This window comes from Platichthys flesus, chromosome 24, assembly GCF_949316205.1.
Source record: "Platichthys flesus chromosome 24, fPlaFle2.1, whole genome shotgun sequence".
NCBI classification, from domain to species: domain Eukaryota; kingdom Metazoa; phylum Chordata; class Actinopteri; order Pleuronectiformes; family Pleuronectidae; genus Platichthys; species Platichthys flesus.
In genome coordinates, this window is record NC_084968.1 from 9617066 (window position 1) to 9639716 (window position 22651).

At 41.8% G+C, this 22651-nt stretch overlaps 2 protein-coding genes across 2 annotated transcripts in view; both read right to left on the reverse strand.

The window, feature by feature from the left end:
* The window catches only part of LOC133949828 (glucosidase 2 subunit beta-like), a 107315-nt gene extending 100270 nt beyond the window's left edge, over window positions 1-7045 (reverse strand). Inside the window, exons 1-5 of the mRNA XM_062383839.1 lie at window positions 6823-7045; window positions 6363-6479; window positions 4789-4884; window positions 2256-2313; window positions 1198-1315 (exon numbers count right to left, since the gene is read on the reverse strand). Of these exons, the coding sequence (XP_062239823.1) occupies window positions 1198-1315; window positions 2256-2313; window positions 4789-4884; window positions 6363-6479; window positions 6823-6904 (471 nt within the window). The 5' untranslated portion in view covers window positions 6905-7045. The remainder of the gene's footprint in view (window positions 1-1197; window positions 1316-2255; window positions 2314-4788; window positions 4885-6362; window positions 6480-6822) is intronic.
* Window positions 7046-8781: 1736 nt separating this feature from the next.
* Window positions 8782-10643, reverse strand: LOC133949557 (doublesex- and mab-3-related transcription factor A1-like). Its single transcript, XM_062383468.1, has 2 exons — window positions 9976-10643; window positions 8782-9744 (listed from the first exon to the last, which is right to left on the reverse strand). The coding sequence occupies exons 1-2, from the start codon at window positions 10442-10444 to the stop codon at window positions 8960-8962; spliced, it is 1254 nt and encodes a 417-aa protein (XP_062239452.1). The 5' UTR covers window positions 10445-10643; the 3' UTR covers window positions 8782-8959.
* Window positions 10644-22651: the final 12008 nt, after the last annotated feature.

Here is a 22651-nt window from a genome sequence, read left to right on the forward strand (position 1 = left end):
CAACGCGCACGTAGCCAAGGTGAAAAGTTAATTGAATCTATTGAAACAATATCTACACAAAACAGCCACGAGGCAGAAGCATTTTTCTGAAAACAATAGGGCCAGTCTTCCATAATTTGTTTGCAAACCACAATAATAGACTCACAGCCAAGACACTGGTAATGACAGACACTGAAAAGCACATACTAGACTTACAATTGTATTTCAGGGCAACACACTGTGTGGATCTTTGTGCCACAGTTCACAGCACAAAGGTTTAACAACTTCCCTCTAATGGGCTCCGACTACAGCTCAGCATTTTCACACAGGCCACAGGTACGTGTAACCAAAACATTACAGAGAGCATTTTTTGTCTTTCTAGTTCTCTGAGAACGTTTTTACAGACGTGTCAAAATTACTTTTTTGATCCTCTGACCCTTACGCAGCACCACCATGGGGATGATTGATCTGTCCAAAAATCCAAGAGGATTTTCCCTACCCTGTCTAGTGCCCCTGAGCAAGGCACCTTACTCCCCCAACATCTGCTCCCCGGGTGCTGTACATGGCTGCTCACTGCTCTGCGTTTCCTGCACCAGATGGGTTAAAAGCAGAGGTTGAATTTCCCTGCAATTGCATGAGTGTGCCTGTGCATGTCTGTGCATGTGTTTGGGACAAATAAATGTATCGTATCTTAACTTGGGTATATAGCTGTAATATTGAAAATGTCCTATCTCGCAATGTTAAAGAAAATTAAAAAAAATCATGGAAATCCATTCAGCAGTTTTTGTGTAATCTTGCTTACAGACAACAGAAGTTTTACTGTTTTATGTAAAGCACCTGTCCCTGACTTTTAGGCTATATGAAGTTTACTATCATTATTTTTCAAAATTGCATATTAGTACTTTTATAGTCATTTTGAGTATTTTACTAATAAACCTCTCTTTTCGGGCAACTCCAACTTTCCCATTAATTAAAGGTTACCACTTTTATCATGATGAAAAGATAAGTTGATAAAGACATCCATATATATGGTGCTTTAGACTACACTGTTACTGGTAGGAACATGATTAAAGTTTTTGGTGGAAAACCCTGATGACTTTCCTGTTACTAATACTTTTATTACTACTACTACTACTACTACTACTACTACTGCTACTGCTACTGCTACTGCTACTGCATGCTGGATGGTAGTAGTTACTTAAGTAGAATACAGTGTACCTGCTTCTCCCTCCAGAGCAGCACTCCCTCCTCAATCAGCTGCTGCTTGAGTAGCAGACCCTCGTCCAAGGTCCTCATCTGGCCCTCCACGTACGCTCTCTCTCTCTGTCCCAGATTCCTGGAGGAGAGCGAGCGAGAGAGGAGGCACAGCCCCATCATTACTGAGAAAAACGTCGGCCACCCCTGCTATGACCATTGAGATGGCGCGATCCAATTTTTAAGGGCCTGCAATACGGCAGGAATCCAAATGGGAAAATAGAAGAGTAAATAAGACGGGGGCTGATGCTCTGTGGCTGAGCTAAATTGTTTTTATACTCTGGCAAACACAATAAGAGTGCGGCCCTTGTGTAAACATAATGAGAAATGCTCTGCTTTTATATGTGGTTGTGAGGCAAACGGCTTCAAATTAAATAATGGGAGGACTGTCAACAAAAGATGTGGGTTACTGTATTAGAAGTTACATTTACACAGCTGGCTACATTTCAGTATCCCAGTATGGTCAATGTTCGATGTGACGAGAAGATGATGAATACGAACTGGCAGGAGTCTTGAGTTCTTGTAAGTACTTTTATTCACAGCCAACGATCTGTGAAGTATATGATTTAAATCCTCAAACTAAATTTTCTGCATGAAATACACCCCCAGATCCTCTGGACTGAGTTATTGAGAGAACGATTTATGGCGGGGGGATAAAGTCTTTATCACGGATGAACTCTTCAAAACAATACTGTGATGCATTTACTCGACATTACAAGAGACTGTCAGAACCACATCAAGTTTTTTAAATCACAGTGACACTATGCCCCCTGGTGGCACACTGAATAAAACATGGGTTACAGCAAGCAAAGAGTCTATCACGCTGATGCTGTGATAAACGGCCTTATGTTGATAGTTAAATTGGAAAAAGGAAAATCTGAAATTTCTCTTTGAGGGACTTTTACATATCCCTCCAGTGAATGGATTGGATGACGGTTTATTCATACAGCCATGCATGGACCTCTATTGTGAAAATGTGCACATGTTATCTTACAAGTATTGATTCTTAGTTTTCAACTGACCAGCAAGTGTTCTGGCAGCGAGCGTGGCTGTTGTATTCATCAGAGGCGTCGCAGCAATCTGGTGAGAGACAGAGGAGAAACAGATTCAACGCACATACAAGACAATAGAAGAGAATTCAACACATCGACAAGGAGAACTTAGCGATGTGTCTTTATTACCAGCAGCGACAGCATGGTTGGTGTTTTCACCTTGTGTGTGTCTGTGTATATATGTGGGTGTGTCATCATGGCAAAACGTGGCCCTGGCGACACCTAGTGGTATGAGCTACCACAGGACCTTCGGGTTTTGAGTACCTTGGCATGTGTTTGTGTGTGTGTGTGGGCACATATTTGTATCCCTGCATTAGCATCACAGCTGTGCAAGATACAAACTACAAAACTACACACTTGTTAACTTCACAAAATATGACAGATGTGTAGTCGAGATGAAAATGAAGGCCCGGTACGAGGATGGGCGCGTTACTATCCGCAAGGGTGGAAATGTCAACATGGTGACGGGTGTTGCCGATGGAGCGAACCCATTGGGAGACGGGTCTGTGGCTCTACATATGATCTGTGCATGATTTGGCAAATAAAGTTAAAAACAACACATGATTTAAAAGCTTAGCAATACACTATAAAACACAACTAAGAATAATTAATGATTAGTTGATTAATCTTTAGTTGCTCATCTATTATTTTCCGGTATTTTTGAGGCATATCACTGCTCACTTGGTTTTTAAGTTTTTCTTTTTACCACTCTCATGTTTGTACAGTAAATATGAAGCTATTGAAGCCGAGTGCATGTAAGCTTAACACAAAGTCTGGAAACATGTCTGCCCTTTAAAATCCTCCACAAATCAACATGTTACATGTTGTCAATCCTCACAAAAAAAACGCAAGAGAGAGGCTAGCAGTTTCCCCTTGTTTCCAGTATTTGTGCTAAGCTACACATGGGACACGTGTTTCTCATTCAACCCTCAGCAATATAGAAATTTGCTATCCCTTGAAACATGAAACAATTCCTTTAATTGATCTGAAATATAGTTACAGCCCTAAAAAGATCACATGATTGCACAAAACAAGAACATGTGGTGGAATTTGTGTTAAATGTTTGTATCGGCTCCAAGAGCCATCCACAGTCATTAAAGGGCTTATGTTCCTGAGTCGCCCTAATTGCCTTTCACTAATAAAACTGACACATCTGTTTTCTCTTCAGTGCAGATAATGATGATATATCCAGTCACTTTTCATCCTCAAAGCCAGAGATTTGATCTTGGTTTCTGCAAGATATCTCTCTCGCTCTCCGCTTCAGAGAGGGTCTCTTGAGATCAGTCATTTATAAGATCAGCTGCATGGTATTTTGTAAGTGCTCAGATCTGGCTTCATCTCAAATGTTTTAACCCAAGAGAGTGGGCACAGTGTGAAACTTCTCAATTACCCAAAACCCCGTCGGTGACCGCGGGAAACAAGAGCATTTACAGCCCAGAAAAGGAGGTCGGCGAAAAAACCTCTCAACAAACCAGTTGACGGGGAAACGCGACGACACGTTAGCCATTAAGTGGCTCCATTCAGGGCAGGGAAGGTATGAGAAGACAAGTGGGAGTTGAATAAAAGAGGGAGGGAAGGAAAGAAGAGGGCTTTGTGGAACATTCCCCTTCATGTTCTTTCACTCCTCATCGCTGCTCAGAAAGCTGGTGACAGAGAGAGGCTGTGTCGACAAAATAATGTATTGATTTTATTCGAAGTGGAGAGCGACTGGAGAACAAAAGTGGAGGAGAAGAGGGGCTGAATAACTACCTGATTAGGCTCAGATTGTGGCAGATTTTAAAAGAGCAAAAAGCCTTGAGGAATAGAACAGGATGTTTTTCAAGGAAAGCCGAGGGATGGAAATGAGCTACAATTATTGTGAATCTGCAGGCTACTCCTTTCTCTTTGCAAATAGACAACTTTAGAAGCTGGGCAAAAGGGTTAGTAAAGCCCCTTTTTCAACTAGTCAAAACAAAACATTAAAACCCAGGAACTTCCTGAATGGAATGGATAGAATCGGCATTCACTCCCGGGGTTAAATGACTCCGTGGTAGCAAAAGTTTTTATCGGCAGTCATGGATACGTGACAGTATGGTGAACATGCAAAGTTGCATTGCAACAGTCATTTCGGTTTGTTTGTGATGTTGAGAAAAAAACAGAAACTCCTAAACTGGTAGTGGGAAAGGAGTCAATCACCTTTTTAGCAGATTCACTTTAAAATTACCTACACATACCTGCTAATTTCAGTTTAAAAGAAGTATAAGAATAAAAATACTACAAAAGGCAACAGTGATCATGTTACAGCCATTACTTTTCTATGAGTTTACATCTTTTACTTCAGTCTCTTCGAAATTAACTCCTAATAATCAATGTTTTAGGCTGCTTGAATGGAGACAGGGGGAAATTGTGGCTGAGATGGAACAGGTGTTGCCAGTGAGTGAAAGAGACGATGAGCCGTCATTGCCTGCAGCATGTGCGTCATATAATCATTTCATCTGCTACAAACCATTATAAACGTTCTTACCACAGATGCCATCATTGACTCTTGATGATGGGATGTAGTGTGGGCGGAAACCCAGATTGGTGCAGTAGAATCGGCCACGAGGACAAGCTGACGTTCCTACATGGGACCAGAAGCTGAGGTCAGCATTGCATGGTATAAAAAAAAACTTTTTATCATACATTCACAGGAGCTACAGTTTTTCCAACACTGCAAGAGTCTAACTGCGAGTGAGCTACCCTTAGCTGCAACTACGACCGAATTCTAATCTTCTTTACAATGTAATGTAAATGAGTTATTCTTTAAAAAGGCCTCTGTTTTGTGATTTTTTTTTGTGTGGTTTAGTGAATTTAGTGATCCAGGGATTGTTTATCATCTTTTACACTCTCAATTGACCTGGCTGCATCGCCCATTAATACCTGTGATCAATGATTCTAAAGGGGCATATGATACAAACAAAATGCTCTTTACTGGGCTTTGTTTTCCTGTGCGTTTTCTGTTTTGTACCAACTATGATACCATCTTTATTTCCCTGTTCAGCACTTTGTGACTCTTGTATGTGAGAGTGCTTTATTAATAAACGTAACTTACTTACAAACCATCTTATGCAAAAAAAAAGTATTTAATGGACAAATCATCAGCTCTTTTAAAATAGATAGAATTTCAGCTGGAACATGTGTTTAGCAATATAAAAAAATTAAATGAAGTGCAAGGTATAGTACTAAGAAAACGTGCATGTCTACTATGTAAGTTTTTCCATACATTGAAAATCAGTTGTAAAAATATTTGAAAAAATACAATATATATATATACAAAAAAGAATAATCTTGCAATATCAAATCAAGTCGAATAAGGATAATAATAATAATGAAACTTTATTTATATTGCACTTATCTTAACAAGGTATAGTGCTTTAGAAAATTCTTAGAAATAAGCGTTTCTGAAACAGCTAAAGTCCACTCTCCACAGGAAAGAAGATCTAGAGCCTCTGGGTCCTGATGGCAAGAGCTCTATCACACTTACCAGCCTTGACTGAAACTATACCAGCAAGTGCTGGTTGGAAGATCTTCGATTATTGCTTGGAGCTAGTGGGTCTGTTATACAGCTGGGGGCCTGAACTTTAAAAGTTTTCAAGTGAACCTTAAAATCATACCAATGAATGGAGACAATTGGGCCCCAATGCTCGATGTTGGATGAAATGTAAGCAGCAGCATAGACACTGAGATCCATAAAAAACAGTGCATCACAGTAGTCTAAGGCCACTCTATAAGTGTGGCGTCCACACTAAAGCCGTGAACACTGAGAACTTTGGAAAAGGCCATTAATAAACTAAAACACAGTAATGTGCATATAGCCGAAACAGTCATTTGGCTGTAGCCTATAGATGTGAGAAGAAAAATTCATGAAGAGGCTTTTCTAGGTCAGAAAAGAGAAAGAGAAGTTTTGATTCTGGCTTTATTTCTTAGGTAGGTTAGTATTAAAAGGCTTAAAAATGTAGTTGGGAATCAAACACAACACACACAACTTTTGTTTTTATTAACATATTTTTAAACAGTGATACACAGACACTTGCTGGCCCCATGGGTCTGTGTTATTACCTGGTTCATCAGAGCCATCTACACAGTCGCAGTAATCATCGTTCACCTGCTCGAAGGGGATGATGTTGGATCCGTCGATGCACAAAAACGACTTCCTCTCTCTGTAGAAGCGTTTGTCTGTCACACAATGAGATAAATATTACACACTGCGGCAGCACAACCAAACAAATGTGATGTTTGTATCATTTATGAAAGGCTCAGGGGTGCAGGGTGGGGGTCTGGGAGGACACCTGGAGCTAGCTTGATGAAAGTACTGAACAAACTTTCTATCCTTTGCATAACTTTTATTACTAATTCGTATTTATTATTCATTGACAGTCACTTCGTGGGCTTGTGCGTCGTGGTGTCTGTGCTGTCACTCAGCAGCTGCTCGTGTGAGAGGACGCTGCAGCATCTACTCCAAACATTTGAGGAGAGGAGCTCGTTAGCTTGAAGCTAACACAGAGGACGGGGGACTCACAGGACGAAGAAATCCCTCTTATCTTCCGCGACTCGGCGAAGCCACACCACAGCATGGCAGCGACCACAACGTGGAGACGCATGTCCGGGGACACGAACTGCGAACGGCTTCCCTCCGTCCTCGACTCAAAACCCGCTCAAGACGTGTTTAAAACTCACGGCGCGTCCGCAAACGACATTTAAATCTGGTCGTGTCCACGACTTCCTGAAACATGCGGTCATGTGATGTCAGTGGGACGTTCGGTTGGTTGCTGGCGAGGTCCCACTGCGACCAATCACGAGTGAGAACCACTTCTGAGGCGAATAAGAAAAAGGAAACAGAACTTGTTCACAATTTAAAGATTTTAAAACTATGTTTTAAAGATTTGTGATGCAGAATACATATATTTATTTATTGTCTTATCTGTGAAATGATTTTATTCAGTCACACTGTCACCAAATCTTGATTTAACTCTCTTAACTGTGCAATATTCCCATACTGCACATGGTTCTTGTTCTTACACTGTATACATTAGTTATTATTCCATTCATATTTCCCTATATTTTGTATATTCCTTACACTTAATTATTGTATGTTATTCATTACTTACTGATGCCTATATGTTGACTCTTGCTGCTGCTGCAATTTACCCATCGTGGGACTAATAAAGGATACCAAAAAAAGGATTTAAAAGGAAAATAGAAAAGAGTCACATAGAGGGTAAAGCCGTGTTTAGAAATGTGAAACTATTTTGTGGAGCATAACAAGCAAGCGCTGCTCCTCCGTGTTTGGTTGTCAGTCCGGGGACAGAAAGCAGAATTGTCCCATGACTACTTGAACGGGTCTGGATGTAGCTGTATGTGTTTTGGCACCAAACTGTTCTTTGCTTTAAAAACCAACAAGATTTATTTTGATAGAAAGTTTCCCTTACAACCAGTCATCACCAGGGACATGTCGTTTCAACGTTCAGTTTATTTCACAGTAAAGCAACATTTCAGCTCTTTGACCTTTACTCACTCTGTAACATTCTGCTCATTTGCTGCATTGTGACACTTCAGTTCTGAAATTCAACCTCATATTACTTCACCAACTGAAACAAATACTGTGAAGCAACGATAAATCCTCATTTACTTCATCGGATCATGTCACTTTGTTTTAAACAGGCTGTACTAAACCTGAAAATGGGTGAAGAAAGGGTTTGATGCCTGATTTGTGTGCATCAATCTTTACCCTTCTTCCCAAAACTTAAAGGGCCAATTGCTCCCACTGTACCTCAGCTTTGATCGTGCACATTAAGATTTATTTTGTGTTTACAAAGAGTATTATGACTCCCCCCCTTGTGTGAATATGTGCTTGAAGGAGAAAAGCATGTGCTTATACTAGTAATGGAGGAATTACTCATTCATTTCATTACATTACATGTCATTTAGCTGACGCTTTTGTCCAAAGCAACTTACATTTTTAGAACACTCAGCATTTATGAGAGGCCATTTTAGGGGTTCAGTATCTTGCCAAGGACACTTAGGCATGCAGATGGGAAAGAGTGGGATTCGAATCGGCAACCTTCTTGTTGCAGAACACCCGCGCTATCCCCTAGGCCACGCTCTCCGACTTAAGTCAAAATAAATAAAAAGTCAAGTCTGTTGTGCCCGTGCACTTTATATGTCTCACTGTGGGAGAGTGGGAAACGTTGTATCCATTCCTTGTATGTTCTGAACATGTAAGAAATTGACAATAAAGCTACTTTAACTTTAAAAGTACCACGTAAACTTTTCTACTTGAGTTAAATTAAGTAAATACTTGCATTTTAATATAGTTAAAGTAATGAAAGTAAAAGTACTTTATTGACTTTATAAGTACAGTGACAAAGTAGTTAAATACCACCACTTACACTTTTGGCTATGAATGCATTTTCCATAGATAGATGGATAGATCGAAAGATAGATTAAAACAAGTGCACCTTTTTATTTTTGTAACAATTTATTAACAATAAACCATTTTTACAACATTTACAAAATAATAACTGAATTTTCAGGATGCATAGTTTTCTTTAGGTCGAAGCTCTTGTAAAAAGATGTAAATCAGAAAGACACATTACAATATCATAAACTAAAAAAATATAACCATTTTCATCTGTGTTAATCTTTAGTTATTAGTGTCATTTGTCGCTGTTCAGTCGTGCGTACTGGCCCGTGTTGCACAGAGCCTCTTTGCTCTGCAGGTAGGAAAGGTCACGGATCATGCCTGGGAAAGAATACGAGTCCATGGGCGGACGCAGTGGAAACATAGGCATCAGTCCGGATGACATGTACGGGGACATGAAACCTGCAGAGGAGTAGGCCAGCCGTAAAGGGCTGAGGCCGAGGCGAGGGCTGAGGCCGTACATGCTCTCTCCCCCGGCGGCCGGTGGTGCTATGTGGAGCGGGGAGAAGGCGGATTTGTTCCCCAGCGCACCGAGCGCTCCGGGCAGTCCCACAGAGGGCCTGAGCGCGTTTGGGTGGTTAGACACAGACGAGCTGTCTGAGTCGATCTTGTTCTCTTTGGAGGTCAACATCAGCTCGATGGATTTGACAATGTCACCTTTACACGTTCTCACAATAGACTCCAGCGTGTCCCGCTTCTGATGCGGGAAAATCTTAGCCATTATGTCGGTGGGGTCGCGCTCCAGGCTCGGGTATATGTCCCGGGGTTTGTCCGTCTCGCTCCCTGACTCGGGGTCCGAGGAGGAGATCGACCTCGGCGGGCTCTCCGTGTGTTCTGGGCGCTGATCGAACACCGGGGATGGACTCGAACTCTCCTCTACGCATGAAGCGGTCGTGCTGGTGTCTTTGCCTGGAGACAACTCCTTCTTGGCACTTGGGGAGTTCAGCTGTGTGGAGTGGGGCGCAAAGAGGGGTCGACCCATGAATCCGTTGTAAAAGTTGAACTTGCTCAGTTTGTCATCTGAAATTCACATGAAAGAGAAACATTTAGTTTAAAGTCATGTTTGCATGCATGGTTGCATCCAAACTGTGCGTAAAATGCGCACAAAGCGAAACCTTCCAAAATCAGAATCGCTTAATTTGTGATGTGCATATAAACAAAAGGTAGTAACACATAATTGGGAATTTGCATCCAAACTGTGATAATACAACATGACGGAACTCACAATAGACACTTTTTATTTCAACTTACCATCCTTATGGTTCTCTCTTCCATACACATCAAAACTGGGAGCTGTTGGAGTGTTGCTGGTTGTTGCAGGCACCCCCGGGCCCACATGTGACCCCTGAGGGGTCCCCGCTTCCCCTCCGATCCCTGGCCCGGAGTACAGAACCCTCATCTCCCGGGCCTCGCCCTCCTCCTGGGCCTGCTGCCTCCTCAGCGCCACCTGCGCGGCCATCACCCGCTGCCGCTCCGCTATGAGCGTGCACTTTGCGCACACGCAATCTCTCCAGCGGCAGAAGCGCTTGTGGCCCTTGAGCGCGGACACCACGCCGTGGTTCCTGCATCTCGCGCACTTTGGGGTGCGCGGGTATCCCCTCTCCAGCATGGGGTTACAAGCCCGGAGGAAGAGATGCGGAGGGCGCAGGAGGGAAGGGGGCACCTGCAAGCCACATGGTGGATTCGCTGCGAGGCCGAGCGGTCTGAGTCTGCTCTCCATTGCCTGAGGGAGCACAGTCTTCCTTCCTATACAGTTATTCAGGTGAAGTCATTCAAGTGATGTGGCCCGTCTGTTCGTGAGTGGAGTCTCTACTGCCGCTGGCACCGTGCACCAGCGCGCCTTAAGTGTCTCCTCTCCAGGTGGTTTGACGTGAAATACAACACCCTAGTCACACCCCTTTCCGCTGCAGCCTCTTAAAACCCTATCCTGTTTATTTGCATCCCGGGTGAATGGTGGTCTAATCTGATGCAGTTGAACCTATAGACGCAGCTGTGGTTTGGAGGGGGGGGGGAAGTGAGGCCTGCTAAAACTGGATGATATTTAATTCCACTTTTAAAGGTGGAGCCTGGTGTTTGCTGGAATTTCATTGCCGCAGGATTGACAGAGATTTAATATGCATATGCAAATGCAGGGAAGGAACGTCAAGTAAAGGAAATCATGTGGCCTCAGGACAGCAACATACAATGACCCCCTCTGGTTTCCCCCTGTACTGAACAATGAATATTCCCTGTTAGGATGTTTTTAACAAAACAATGGGCCCCTAACAGCCACAGAAGCAAACAGGTAATTATCTACCTGGTTATTCTGTTGAACAAATTACCTCGACAAAGGACCCATCTGTCAACAAACACTGATTGGGCGGATAACTAATCACACCTTGTCACATGTTTCATTCATTTCTCGCCATTCAATTGGGATCCGGTTGCATGTGGCAGATTGTCTTACCGTTATTACAACAACTTGAGCATAATGTGACAAGCACGGTTGGCAATCACCAAGGGAAACACATAACTGAACCATTGTCAGCCGTTTAAACAATAATACATAGTCCCTCAGCCATTCTTATATTCACTGTACATGGTAATACACATCCTTTTGTTCAGCCTAAACTTCCAATATACAACTGTATTAATACCTTTAAACAGGTCAAGTTAAGTTCAGTTTTGAGGGTGTTGTAGAAGCCATGATGGCTTAAACCCACACCCAAATATAGCAAAAATATTCAATATCAACAGAAACGAAATACAATGAGGAGAGAATACTATAAATACAGATGAGTAACAGAAGCTAAAAGAGCTCAGTTTCATTTCAAGTAAAGCGGTTAAACAGCAGAGCAAACCACATCATTGTCTATTATACTTTAAGGTGTTTCTTTGGTCCCTGTGCTGTATACGTGCAGGCAAACCCCAAAACAATAAATGAAATATTAATACTGGTGGAATTCTAAGCATTCAGACATCCCCTGATCATCTTTAGTTGTAAGAGCGAGACATCAGTGGCTTCTCCTGCTCTCCCTGTAGATCAGCCTCCACTAGATTCCCCCTGAATAATGGATGCGGGTTAAAGAGGTTGTGTGTGGAAGCACTCGAGCCCCTCGTGGCATTTTATTGAGATAATGATCCTCTGAGGGGCATCGCTGAGGAACCTGTGCTACAACACAGGCCAGATAAAAAGACTGCAATACACAATGATTTGATGGAGCTATAATTGGTCCTTGATGTCATTGCTCAGGCTGGGAGGTATTTCAACTTGCTGATAAAAGAAGCTTGCTGTTCTGGAAACCAAACCTAATGAGTGACTGGTGCTACTTTTCCCACCTCTTATTTGCACGGACGCCTGCTCCATCAGCCCCTAAGTGCTGGATCTTATCAGCAGCCCTGTGCCTCCCTAGTTTGCACCAGGGGGAAGATGTTATATGCACATTGAAAAAGTGCATATTGTGCAGAAAAACAATCCCCGGTCTTGTGTGTGTCGTAACAAAAGCATCCCGATGATGACTTTTAGAATAGTTTGAGATTTACAGAAAGATGCACCTGAAGTTACGGGCCTCCCTGGATAGATAGGGGTTGGTACAGACTCAGTCCAGCTAGGCAGGACGTGAAATTAATCAGAGCATGCATCCATCAACACAGAGCGTGTTCGCTTAAAACATAAATAAAGGCCAGTGATGCAGATGCAGCGTGGACGTACATGCAGCTTTTATCACTTCATCCACTGTGAAGGGGAATTTGAGGATTGGATTTTTGTGGCTGGCAAGTTTATCCAGGCACCTTAAGCTGCTCTGCTCCTGGATTTATACAGACCAGCTGCAGCTTTTTTGGAAACAGCATAGTACATATGAGTTTCTCTGTATATTGAAGTTAAACTAAGATTCTGAAAGCAGGACAAAAACTGCTCTTTGGTAAAGCCTGTATAAATTGGATCATGGATAAAAAGCTTCTTTGAAACATTAACTCATTTACTGGCTCTTGTGTTTGCCTCTCAAGGCCCAAGTCAGGCCACTTGTTTAAATGGCCTTCAGTTGAAAAGGTGATTTCTCAACTAGTGTGAGCCAGTTGATCATAAACTAATCTACAGGAAAAGTAGAACACACTACTGTTATCTCTGGCAAAAAAGCCATACATCCGGTTCCACGGTTTACATGGAGGATGGGTTTTAAGTCTTTCCTTCCAACCTCACACCCAACGCAGAACGGAGGGATTATCAGGAATAAGAGCAGTACGAGTAGATATGGCCAGACACTGTCTTAATTGTGTTCTTAACAGATCTGCTCACGTCAGATATGGCGTTTCATCACAGCCATGCGCCCCCGGGGACAGGGCTTTATCAGTGCAGCGTCTTATCTGACACAAGGTGGCTGCTAATCTACTCACAAAATCTCACAAATCCTGATTATGTCTGAGAGAGATGAAGGGAGGGAGCGAGGGAGGGAGCAAGGGAGGACAGGTGAGAAGGTAAGGCAGAGAGGAAGAGTCATTTAACTATAAATCATGACATCTGGACACATGATTTTTTCATGTGGTGTCTTTAAAAGCAATACATTTGTTGTTTTGGAAGTTTTCTGACACACAATGCATGAAATCCAGATCACGTTATTGTCTCCGACTCTCACATGACTCGACTTGGACATGGAGACATTGCAGAGTCTCCAGTTTCACGAATGCAGCATTGTTTCTGAATATACGGCTCTCACGTTACCACCGATTCCCCCTTTCTTCCAGTACGCGGAGGGTCTCGACCTTTGTGTGTTTGCTTTCTCATCTGTCACTTCACACCCTTGTCAGTCAAGTGCCACACAGTAGCCTCCACTTCACTGGTGACGCTAGAACGGCCACCAATGACGGCCAGCCGGTCACTCCGGTTGTTGCGGTTAAAAATAGAAACATGTTTTTATGTGAATGTAACTTTCTCCGCACGCCATTGCACTGTTATGTCACTGACACTTTGATGTGTTAAAGCTCCGGGGATAAAAAAAAAAAAAGCTGGTTAAAACGATTTGCCTTAAATGGGATGTACGTGGGGCCTCAGCGGAGTTTCAACAAGCGACTTTGCTTTTAGTGGAGCTTTTATGATTATGTTTTTATTTTGGTGCCCTGGGATGGTGATTGTTGCCGTGCTGTTGGACCGGGTTTCTCTGTTTACCACGCCCGGGGCATCAGTGACGACTTTGCCAGCATTTTATGGACGGATTCTTATGCAAGTTTCTGACAAATTCCTTTGAATAAAATTGCATTGAAATGTGTTTAGTTTCAAATTAAAATCATTGAGACATTTGACGAAAAGGTGACATTTGGTCAATGAGCTACTTTGCATTTCTGATGACATATGCTTTTATAATCAGAGATTGAAAGTAAATTACTCAAATAGGCCTTAACTGCATTTATATTTCACAATTAACATATATCTACAGTTATTATATTAAAACTACTTGCATTTTGATTGATATTTCCATGTGTGCAATTTGGTAGTATTACAATTTTAAGGAAATATTGCAGTTTTTAACAATCCTCTTGTTACTAAAGGAGTGTATTTGATTTAAAAAATGTTGTTTTGATAAAAATTGACAGTGCCTTTTACTGGATGGCATGTTTTTACGTTGTGAACATTTTACTTATAAGTATAGGACCTTTTAAATTGATAATTCTACTGGAAGTGGGTGAAAATGTGGGGGGGTTAAACCTGACATACATATAGTGGAGTGTGTTTCCCATAAGGAGACGACTGGCATCTCGTTTCACAGGCCATGCACAGAGGGGATGCATCCATATTACCCTTGCACACACCTGTGCATTTCAGTAAATGGGACAATAGATATCTTTTTTTCCTTTGTTTTCCTGCCTCTCCATTTCTACAATCTCTCCTATCTTCTGCCATCTTCTCGTCCCCTATTCAATATTCCTCCATTTACTCTCTTTCTCCTCCTCGCACACCTTTACTGGTGGTCTGAGTCTGGTAGGTATCCATCAGGGCCCCTCACTTAGCCCGGGGATGCCTCAGCGCCAGTGAACAATGGCGGGCCGAAGACAGCCAAGTTTGCTCATGAGCACTGTGTGTGGACGTGTGTGTGTGTGTGTGGGAGTTGGTGGGTGGGTTGTGTGTGCACCCCTGTGTGTACCTGTTTTAATCATGCATATTACATCTGCATCAACACCGTGCATCTATAAGGAAATGCAGGCTCATTTTTAAATACTGGCTCCCTTTTTGTGTGTGTGTGTGTGTGTGTGTGTGTAGCTGTGTGTGTGTGTGTGTGGGAACATTAGCAGCCTGAAAGGTTCTGGTCAGGTGCCCATGAATGCAACCTTCAATGTCTAAACAGGTTAGGATTGAACCCTGAGAGTTCCTCATTCTGCACTCACTGTGGCTACACTGGCTGTTTGTTTCCTGTCAAAGACACTTCTCGATTGAACAATACACTTACAAAGAAAGCTTTGCCGCTCAACAATGCATAACTCAGTGGCAGACGAGCACACCCCTCGGTGGAGGATTTGAAGAATCAGGTTTCTAAGTGTGTTTTTTTTTCATAAAAATGTGACACTTGACAGAGAAGCTAAAAGGACATCAACAGAGAAATTGATGTTTTAATGATAGACGCGGTGTGGGAAAGAATCCTCTGTTGGTACAATCCAAATATGAATATGCACTTTAGAAATCTCCTCAGAGAACACTGAGATGTCACCATGTCAGAGAAGATTGACAGGTATGGAATCATTTACGAGTTATAAAGTTTGACACTTCTTCTAAAAAGTTTTAGATTTGTAAGTGTCGACATTCAAATGGCTTCAAAAGGAGCTGAGCAGATTAACTCCAACTCTCTCACCTCTGGTCCAATGCACATGTATGAAACCTAAAGACACAGAGACTGTCCTGCCTCATTCTCACAAACAAATAGACAAACAGCTAGACCTCCTAAGTGTTGTTTGCTCGGTCTCGGGGTGGAAAGATCTGTCGTCATCCTAATGGGAATCGGACTCCGGTTCATTTCTGTTTGCTGGAGGGATTTGTCTCAGCTCTGTGGGTCTTCAGATGTCTGCGGAATCAGATTAAGAGAGTTAAAACCCTGGCAGAAGACACGATCTGACGTTAACCTCAGAGAAATTTAGGTAATGTCACACAGGGAACAAATTTATCTTATGAGTTATTATTACATTTGGCCACACATTTATGGTGACCTCACAAACTTGAGCTCTCCTTTTAGCTCCATTTTAGTCTCGTTGTAAGCATGTGTATCAAACGCCATATATACAACCTTAAAAAGGTTAGGGTTAGCCCTAACCTAACCTCCTGCAGATCAGTTCTGATTAAATGTGTCAGTGTTGCAATACCAAGTCACAGTGACACAATCTCAGACACGTCCAGATTGAAGTTAACAGTTGAGAACAAAAACTACAGACACGGAGAGGGGGAGGTGAAGCATAAAGAAGGAGGTGAGCGCACTATCAGATGAACACGGTGGACAGGAAGAGACATCAGCCCCGTACATCTCTGCCAGGGTGTTATGGGAAAATATTCCAGGCTTTCAGTTACAGACAATAACAGCTTGGAAATTGTTAAACATTGTCTCTGATAGTAAATGGCATCTGCACTCAAATCAGATGAGAGTTGCTGCTGAGATTAGGGGAAACATGAGACCTGCCAGAGAGGCTGACGCATTTAGAAAAAAGTTTTGCATTCATGCGATATTACATACAGTGTATGTTTAAGGGGTTTAATATAACTGAAAACTTGTGTTCCTCAAGTATTTAACCTCACATTTGAACCACTTGTGAACAGGTGCATTTTTAATTCCATGAGGTCGTAGAAGCAACCGTGCTGTGAAAGTAAATACTTGAAATTCTGACCAATCCTGCCCTGATGTCCTGATCCCTTGTCATGTCCATTTCTCGCAAAAGGAACAAGTGAGACGTGATACATTTGTTACAGTTGAGCACAGAGATGACAATGCATTCTTCATTTGTATCTGTATTCCCACGGTACATGACCTGACTTGGCATCAGATGGAGGCGTAGAGAAGCACATATGCCGAAGTTAAAAGGTCATATGTTTAATGAGGATTCAACTTCTAGAAATGGCAACAAGAAACACTTTTTTAGATGAATTTACTTTGGAATAAAACTCACAACTACAATGTCTTTAATTTCACGTCACAAAAATCCTTATTATTACTTTCATCTAGGAAGTTTTCTTCACAAAAATTCACTTTTCCTCCAAAAAATGTACATAGTATGGACACAGTAGATATTGGAGCTTAAGTTATTCTACTTGTTTCCAATATAATAAATAAATATACATGTAGTTTTGTTATTTTTACGCAGAATAATATGTACAAAATATATAACAGCACATTTAAATTGATCAAATATGGAATATCCAAATTTTAAACAACTTAGCTTTTCATGTGATTTCTAAATGGTTCCTCTATTGAGTTTTCTTGGTCTAATACATCATGCATATTATTATGTTGTTATTCATAATAATAATAATAGCTAAATTGATTTATACTGTGACTTTAAAATATTTTCATGCACAGCACAATGTAATTGTGATGTGAAAACTGCTATTAAATATTTATATCTTCAACATTTTACTGCAAACCTTGACTTTTGCATAGTCAAACATTAGGTGACAACAAAGATTGTGATTTGAAGTAAGATGTGTTACCATGACACATAATGTATTTGGCTCCAAATCACAGCGACATGCATCGACACGGACTGACACCTGGACATGGTTCAAAACCACCGGGGGAACCACAGCCAGCGAGCTACAGAGACAGAGGAACTGATAACAACACACAGTGCAGTCTATTCACAAGTAGAGACTGCAAAAATGCTGGCTGCATGCAGATTCAACTCAGATAAAGGATAACTACAAAATAAAGCGCTGACCACAGGTGGGAACAAAGCACCACTTTCAAAAACACTTCCAAATGGGGGGGCTCGGTGGATCTCTGGGGGTCTTTTTTTCAAGATCTTACTCCTTCTCATCTACAAACCCGAAGATAAATGGGATCTTTTTATCAGTTTAGATGTTGTATAATTGTACAACTGGAGTCCCGGCATCAGTGCGGGCTTCAGAGTGTAAGAACTGCAACCTTTAGTTCACAGGCCTTTGGAACATTATCTGATCACAACACCCTGAATCACAAACACGGCTTATCGTTGCCATCATTCTCATTATGGTTACGATCCTCACAAGGCTTTATAGAGTGTGAGAATGTACTACAACTTATTTGAAGTTTTACAACTGTTTAAAGCTTTGATAATAACTACTTTTGTCGGATAACAATGTCTGAAGTCTATCCTGGATCGGACTACGTATGAGCACACTTGATTTAATCTTTCAAGCAATGGTGCGTGGGAAAATAAATAATAAATATGAATAATCATTGTTGGTAGTAATATGATAGAATCTTCAGCGTCGAATGCGAACGATTAAAACTTGAGGTATTTAACCGTCACCAGTGTTTCCTGTCTAACAAGCCTCTGGTATGTATTTAACCAGTAACATGATTCTCCTGTTGTCACTTCAGCCTCACACACACCTGAGAGGCAGACATTCTTCTACAGATCATTAAAAGTGACTTTATGCCATGTTTCAATAGAAACATTCACTGGTATGAAGAGTAATGTACAATAAAACATCATCTGCATATAGTGAGTCCATAACAGGGCCAGTGGGCATTTCGTAAGCGACAAAAATGGCGGAGACACATTGGCAGAATGGATTCCCATTTAGACCACTTGTCCTATTTAGGGGTCTGAAATGCGCAACCATTGCTTTTCATGTCTTGGACTTAACATAAGCCAATTGTTGATGGTTACGATACCTAATCAGGAAAAAAATGTTGCCAGGAAAAAATAAAAATGACCAAACCTCGTTGAGGCACATAAACACGGCAGACAGGGTTACACACCTGTCAAGAAAACATCTCTGTGTCTAACCCCTGACGCTCAGGGTCACTGCACGGTCAGATGTGGTGTTCGGAGGGGCTTCTAATTTTGGGATCAGGGCTTAATGAGAGGACGAGAAAACAACCTGCTGGTGAGAACGAGGGGGACGGCCCCAGAGATGACGCGCACAGGGAAGGGACACAAAGGACAGCTTAGAGGACCTCTGATGTCACCCCAGCACCAGCAGAGCGGCCCATTGAAACCAGAGTGGCTCTGCTGTGTTGCTTTTGTTTGATTCTTGTCGAGCCCGTCCCTCTACGATAATAATGAGTCCTTTGACGAGTGAATAAGTTTATCTGGGCTTTAATATTTTGATTTGCTTACAAGTGTCTGTGTTAATTGGCCGGCCTCTGGAAATAGCTTTTTCTATGGACACCTGTACATATATGGAAATAAATTAATAGAAAAGTTGTCAATCATCCACTTACTTGCTTTAATTCTCTAAGTTTTGACCACATCTCCAAACTTTTCTGCAGATGAAGATTCTGATAAACGGTTGAAAGCTCTGGTTAAAATAAAGCAGGTTTCCTGTATTTTATAGTTTGGATTATTGAATACCGATGTATCTAACAGCAGCAGAAGTATTGTAATTAGCCTTTAGCCTATTAAGCTTAATAAGTTAGTACCTGTGTTCTCCTTCCCCTCTGAATAGAAGGATTACGTTTTCATCCTGAAATTTGACAGATTTGCTTTCCCCTCAAGACGCAGCTTTGATCCTCTCAGGCCGGCAGGGGGTACGGGAGTGGACAAAGAGATGACCGCCCCCCGATGGGAGAATTGTTTTTACCCCAGCTGTGATTTGCTTGTGCTGCAACATCTAATTCCTCACACTATTTTGTCAAATCAATGGCCGGACTTTGTCTCATTAAGGCCGACCTGGTTTCCTATAGAAAGCAGGGCGCTTTAGCCCCCCGACGAGGGCGGCACGCTGAGGCTGCCCCTCACAACAAAACAACACACCACTCCACAGCAGCATGACACTTCCTTGTGCAGCAAATGAGATGAAAGCTTTAAAACCATGAAAATAGGGGTTTCCAAAGGCTTCCGAAGCCCCCGCTGCCGCATCGGCTCAAAATAAAGACGGGCCGTCCGCCTGCAACAAAAGCTGAGCACAACAGGGAGAAACATCAAAGTGTGATTTCATCAGAAAGAAAGCACCAATTGGTTGGGATGAGCCCACTGAGCAAAATGCAGGTGAATTTCCAGGTAATAGCACATTGCCGTTAATCGCTACAGTTGATTTGTGTCACCGACTTCTCCTCACTGTGACACCTTTCATTAGTCTTTCAACCAAACTTTCACCTCCTACGGCTTCTGCTGCCGGAAACGGGACCAACACATCCAAATCACGGCTTTTAATTCAATTTTGCCTGGATTTTGATTAAGATCCACATTTTGGAATTCATTTGTTGCATAATTTAAATGGGATTTTGTGTGTATTTCCTAGTGGGTTCTGCCCTACGTCGTACAAAAGTTTAAATAAACAACCGAAATTTGACCCAAAAATGATCTCAGGTTTATAAATTTAAACTCTATTTGTGCTTTAACTTTAAGTGCAACTGATTTGTTGAGGTTTATCTTGCTGCTGACGTCTCCTAAGCCGATGTGCAGTTTTTCAGCCTCAAACGTGCAGCTGTGAACGAGGTGATTTTTCGTCAACAGCACAGCTTTTGTTCTCGGAGCACAGGTGGATTTACCTGACTGTGTGCAATATGATCGCGCTTTGATCTGAGCACAACTACAAGGAACAGGCTTAGGGTTTAATAAGGTGTGAAATTCCTATAACAAGGACCTTTTTGTTGCACTCGGAATAAACGCCACCCCCTGGAGAAAATGGCCTTGTGTCTTTGAAAGTCAAACCAAAGGGACACAAACTCAAATAAAGGTCAATCCCATATCAATACATGTCAATATATATATTTCCACAAACTATTCTCCTTTAACTGTAATCTATATTATCTTTAGAGTTTTACTATCATACACCATAATCTTCTTTCTTCTTATTCATGTGCACAATACAGAGGATGAGAATCCGTGCACTTGTTTTGGGACACATCAGCCATGCGTTCTCAGTGCAGGTATGCACATAATTCTTGGATATTACATCGAGGAATTCAAAAATAACCATGTTCATGATCTCACTGTGAAATTCCAACGGTTTCAGGAATAAACTGGTAATCAGATTTTGCCATGCACGTGGATGTTTATTCAATGGGCCGCAGTGAGGTGTGGGAGTCAGAATTCAGCACATTCCCCAGTTTAAGTAGTGTACAGGCGTGTGAGGAGAGGCGCGTGACAACGACAATCAAACAACGATAATCTCGATTACAAATCACTTGAATTTACTCAAACATATCTTTGATTTAAAAGACGTCTCCTGCTCAAACTGCAGCCAGGTCCCATTTCATGCAGTGTTTAACACTTTTTCTACGGAGATCCCAAACTAATGAATAATTTACAGCTGCAGGAAGAAGAATAGCAGACAAACTTTGAGTGAGTAATTGCAACGGTGGACTCATCAGCATTAGGGAGAGTGTGCAGAGTAATTCTAATCATTTTCCACGTGGAGCCGCACAATGAAAAAGTTAAAAAGCAAATCCCTCACTGACTTTTTATGTAACCACTGACTTATACTAGCCTGACAGCTACTGTGCAGAGATTCGGAAATGGGAGATAGGTTGTTCCACATTTTTTTTTATCCGTGGGTGAGTTTTAATTCTCTCAACTCCCAGCATGCCTGTATTCCTTCCACCAGCCCGTTGTGCCTAAGTGACCGTACACTGGTCCGGGCAGCCTTTCAGGGTGCTCTGTTTTCTAGGTGACTGACTATGAAAAAACAAACATCGTAATCCCCAAATGTTTCCCCTGTTGTTTGAGGAGGGGCCGCCGAGACCCGGGGAGTCCTGGCCGGTTGTATGCGTGTCATGCTGGGCCTTAAGAGAAGTGGGAGGAGCAGGATTTCAACAGGTGGAGCGATACCTCCGGAGCAGGAAGGGCCAGATGTGCCGGAGCTCAGACAGTGTCAAGCAGTTTGATCCAAAGGTTTAGATTTTCATCCATTATTTGATCATTCCTGCAATTTTAAGGCAATTTACACTGAAACTAAGAAAACCAATAGTCCTGCTGTGTCTATCACGTTAATCTTAGTCGCCTATAGCATCTTAGCATAATAAAATGTATGTACATCTTTTGTTAAGGACATTAGCTTTATCAAGTATCCAAGAAAACACTTAATGATACAACCTGAGATTTACAATCTAATTGAGATGTATGAATAATGCACCAATTGGAATACTGTATATCACTGTAGTGAAACCATTATGGTGGCATGTTGTAAATCTAGGTGTTATCACCTTACAGGTTTAGCAAATCATCAGTGCCCTTAACATTATTTTAGCATTTTTAGCATTTTGCAAACTCAAAAACTGTCAAAATGAGGACTTCAGAAAAAGATAAGCAATAACCAAAGGTATTATAATTCATATACTGAGAGGGAGGCAAAATACAAGTGGTGAACCAGCAGACGACCATAGACTGATAAGCGAACCAACACATCCATCCACTGGGTCAAGCTGCTAACGAGACATAGAAACCAGATTCCTCTGTTGTTATAAATTAAATCTCAATCCATCTCCCACAATCATTACTTGCCAGACAGAGACTCGCAGAGAAATGTATAGACCATTACTCATCAGCACGTCTGTTCTGTCAACAAGCCCATAGTGATGGATGAGTGCCACACTTTTCCCAACAAAACAAGCCCGTTTGTCTCTGTCTGTCAATACCTTAGACAATCCTCCGGATCTGCTGCAGGAAGATTTAATCTACAATATTTTTTTATTTTTCGATCCAAATCGATTGATGATAGAAGTGCATGTCTACATTATAATGAAATCGTCAGGGGATTAAATGCAGCGGCAGATATGGAATATTCAACAGCGGCGTGTTTTTTTTTAGCCGCTCGAGCAACACATCC

What these genes read in the sequence shown, in the direction of transcription:
- LOC133949557 (XM_062383468.1), bottom strand. Translation starts at nt 10,444, where the DNA reads ATGGAGAGCAGACTCAGACCGCTCGGCCTCGCAGCGAATCCACCATGT. An exon ending in AAGAGAGAACCATAAGGATG is followed by an intron (nt 9,745 to 9,975) that starts GTAAGTTGAAAT and finishes TGTGAATTTCAG; the next exon opens with ATGACAAACTGAGCAAGTTC.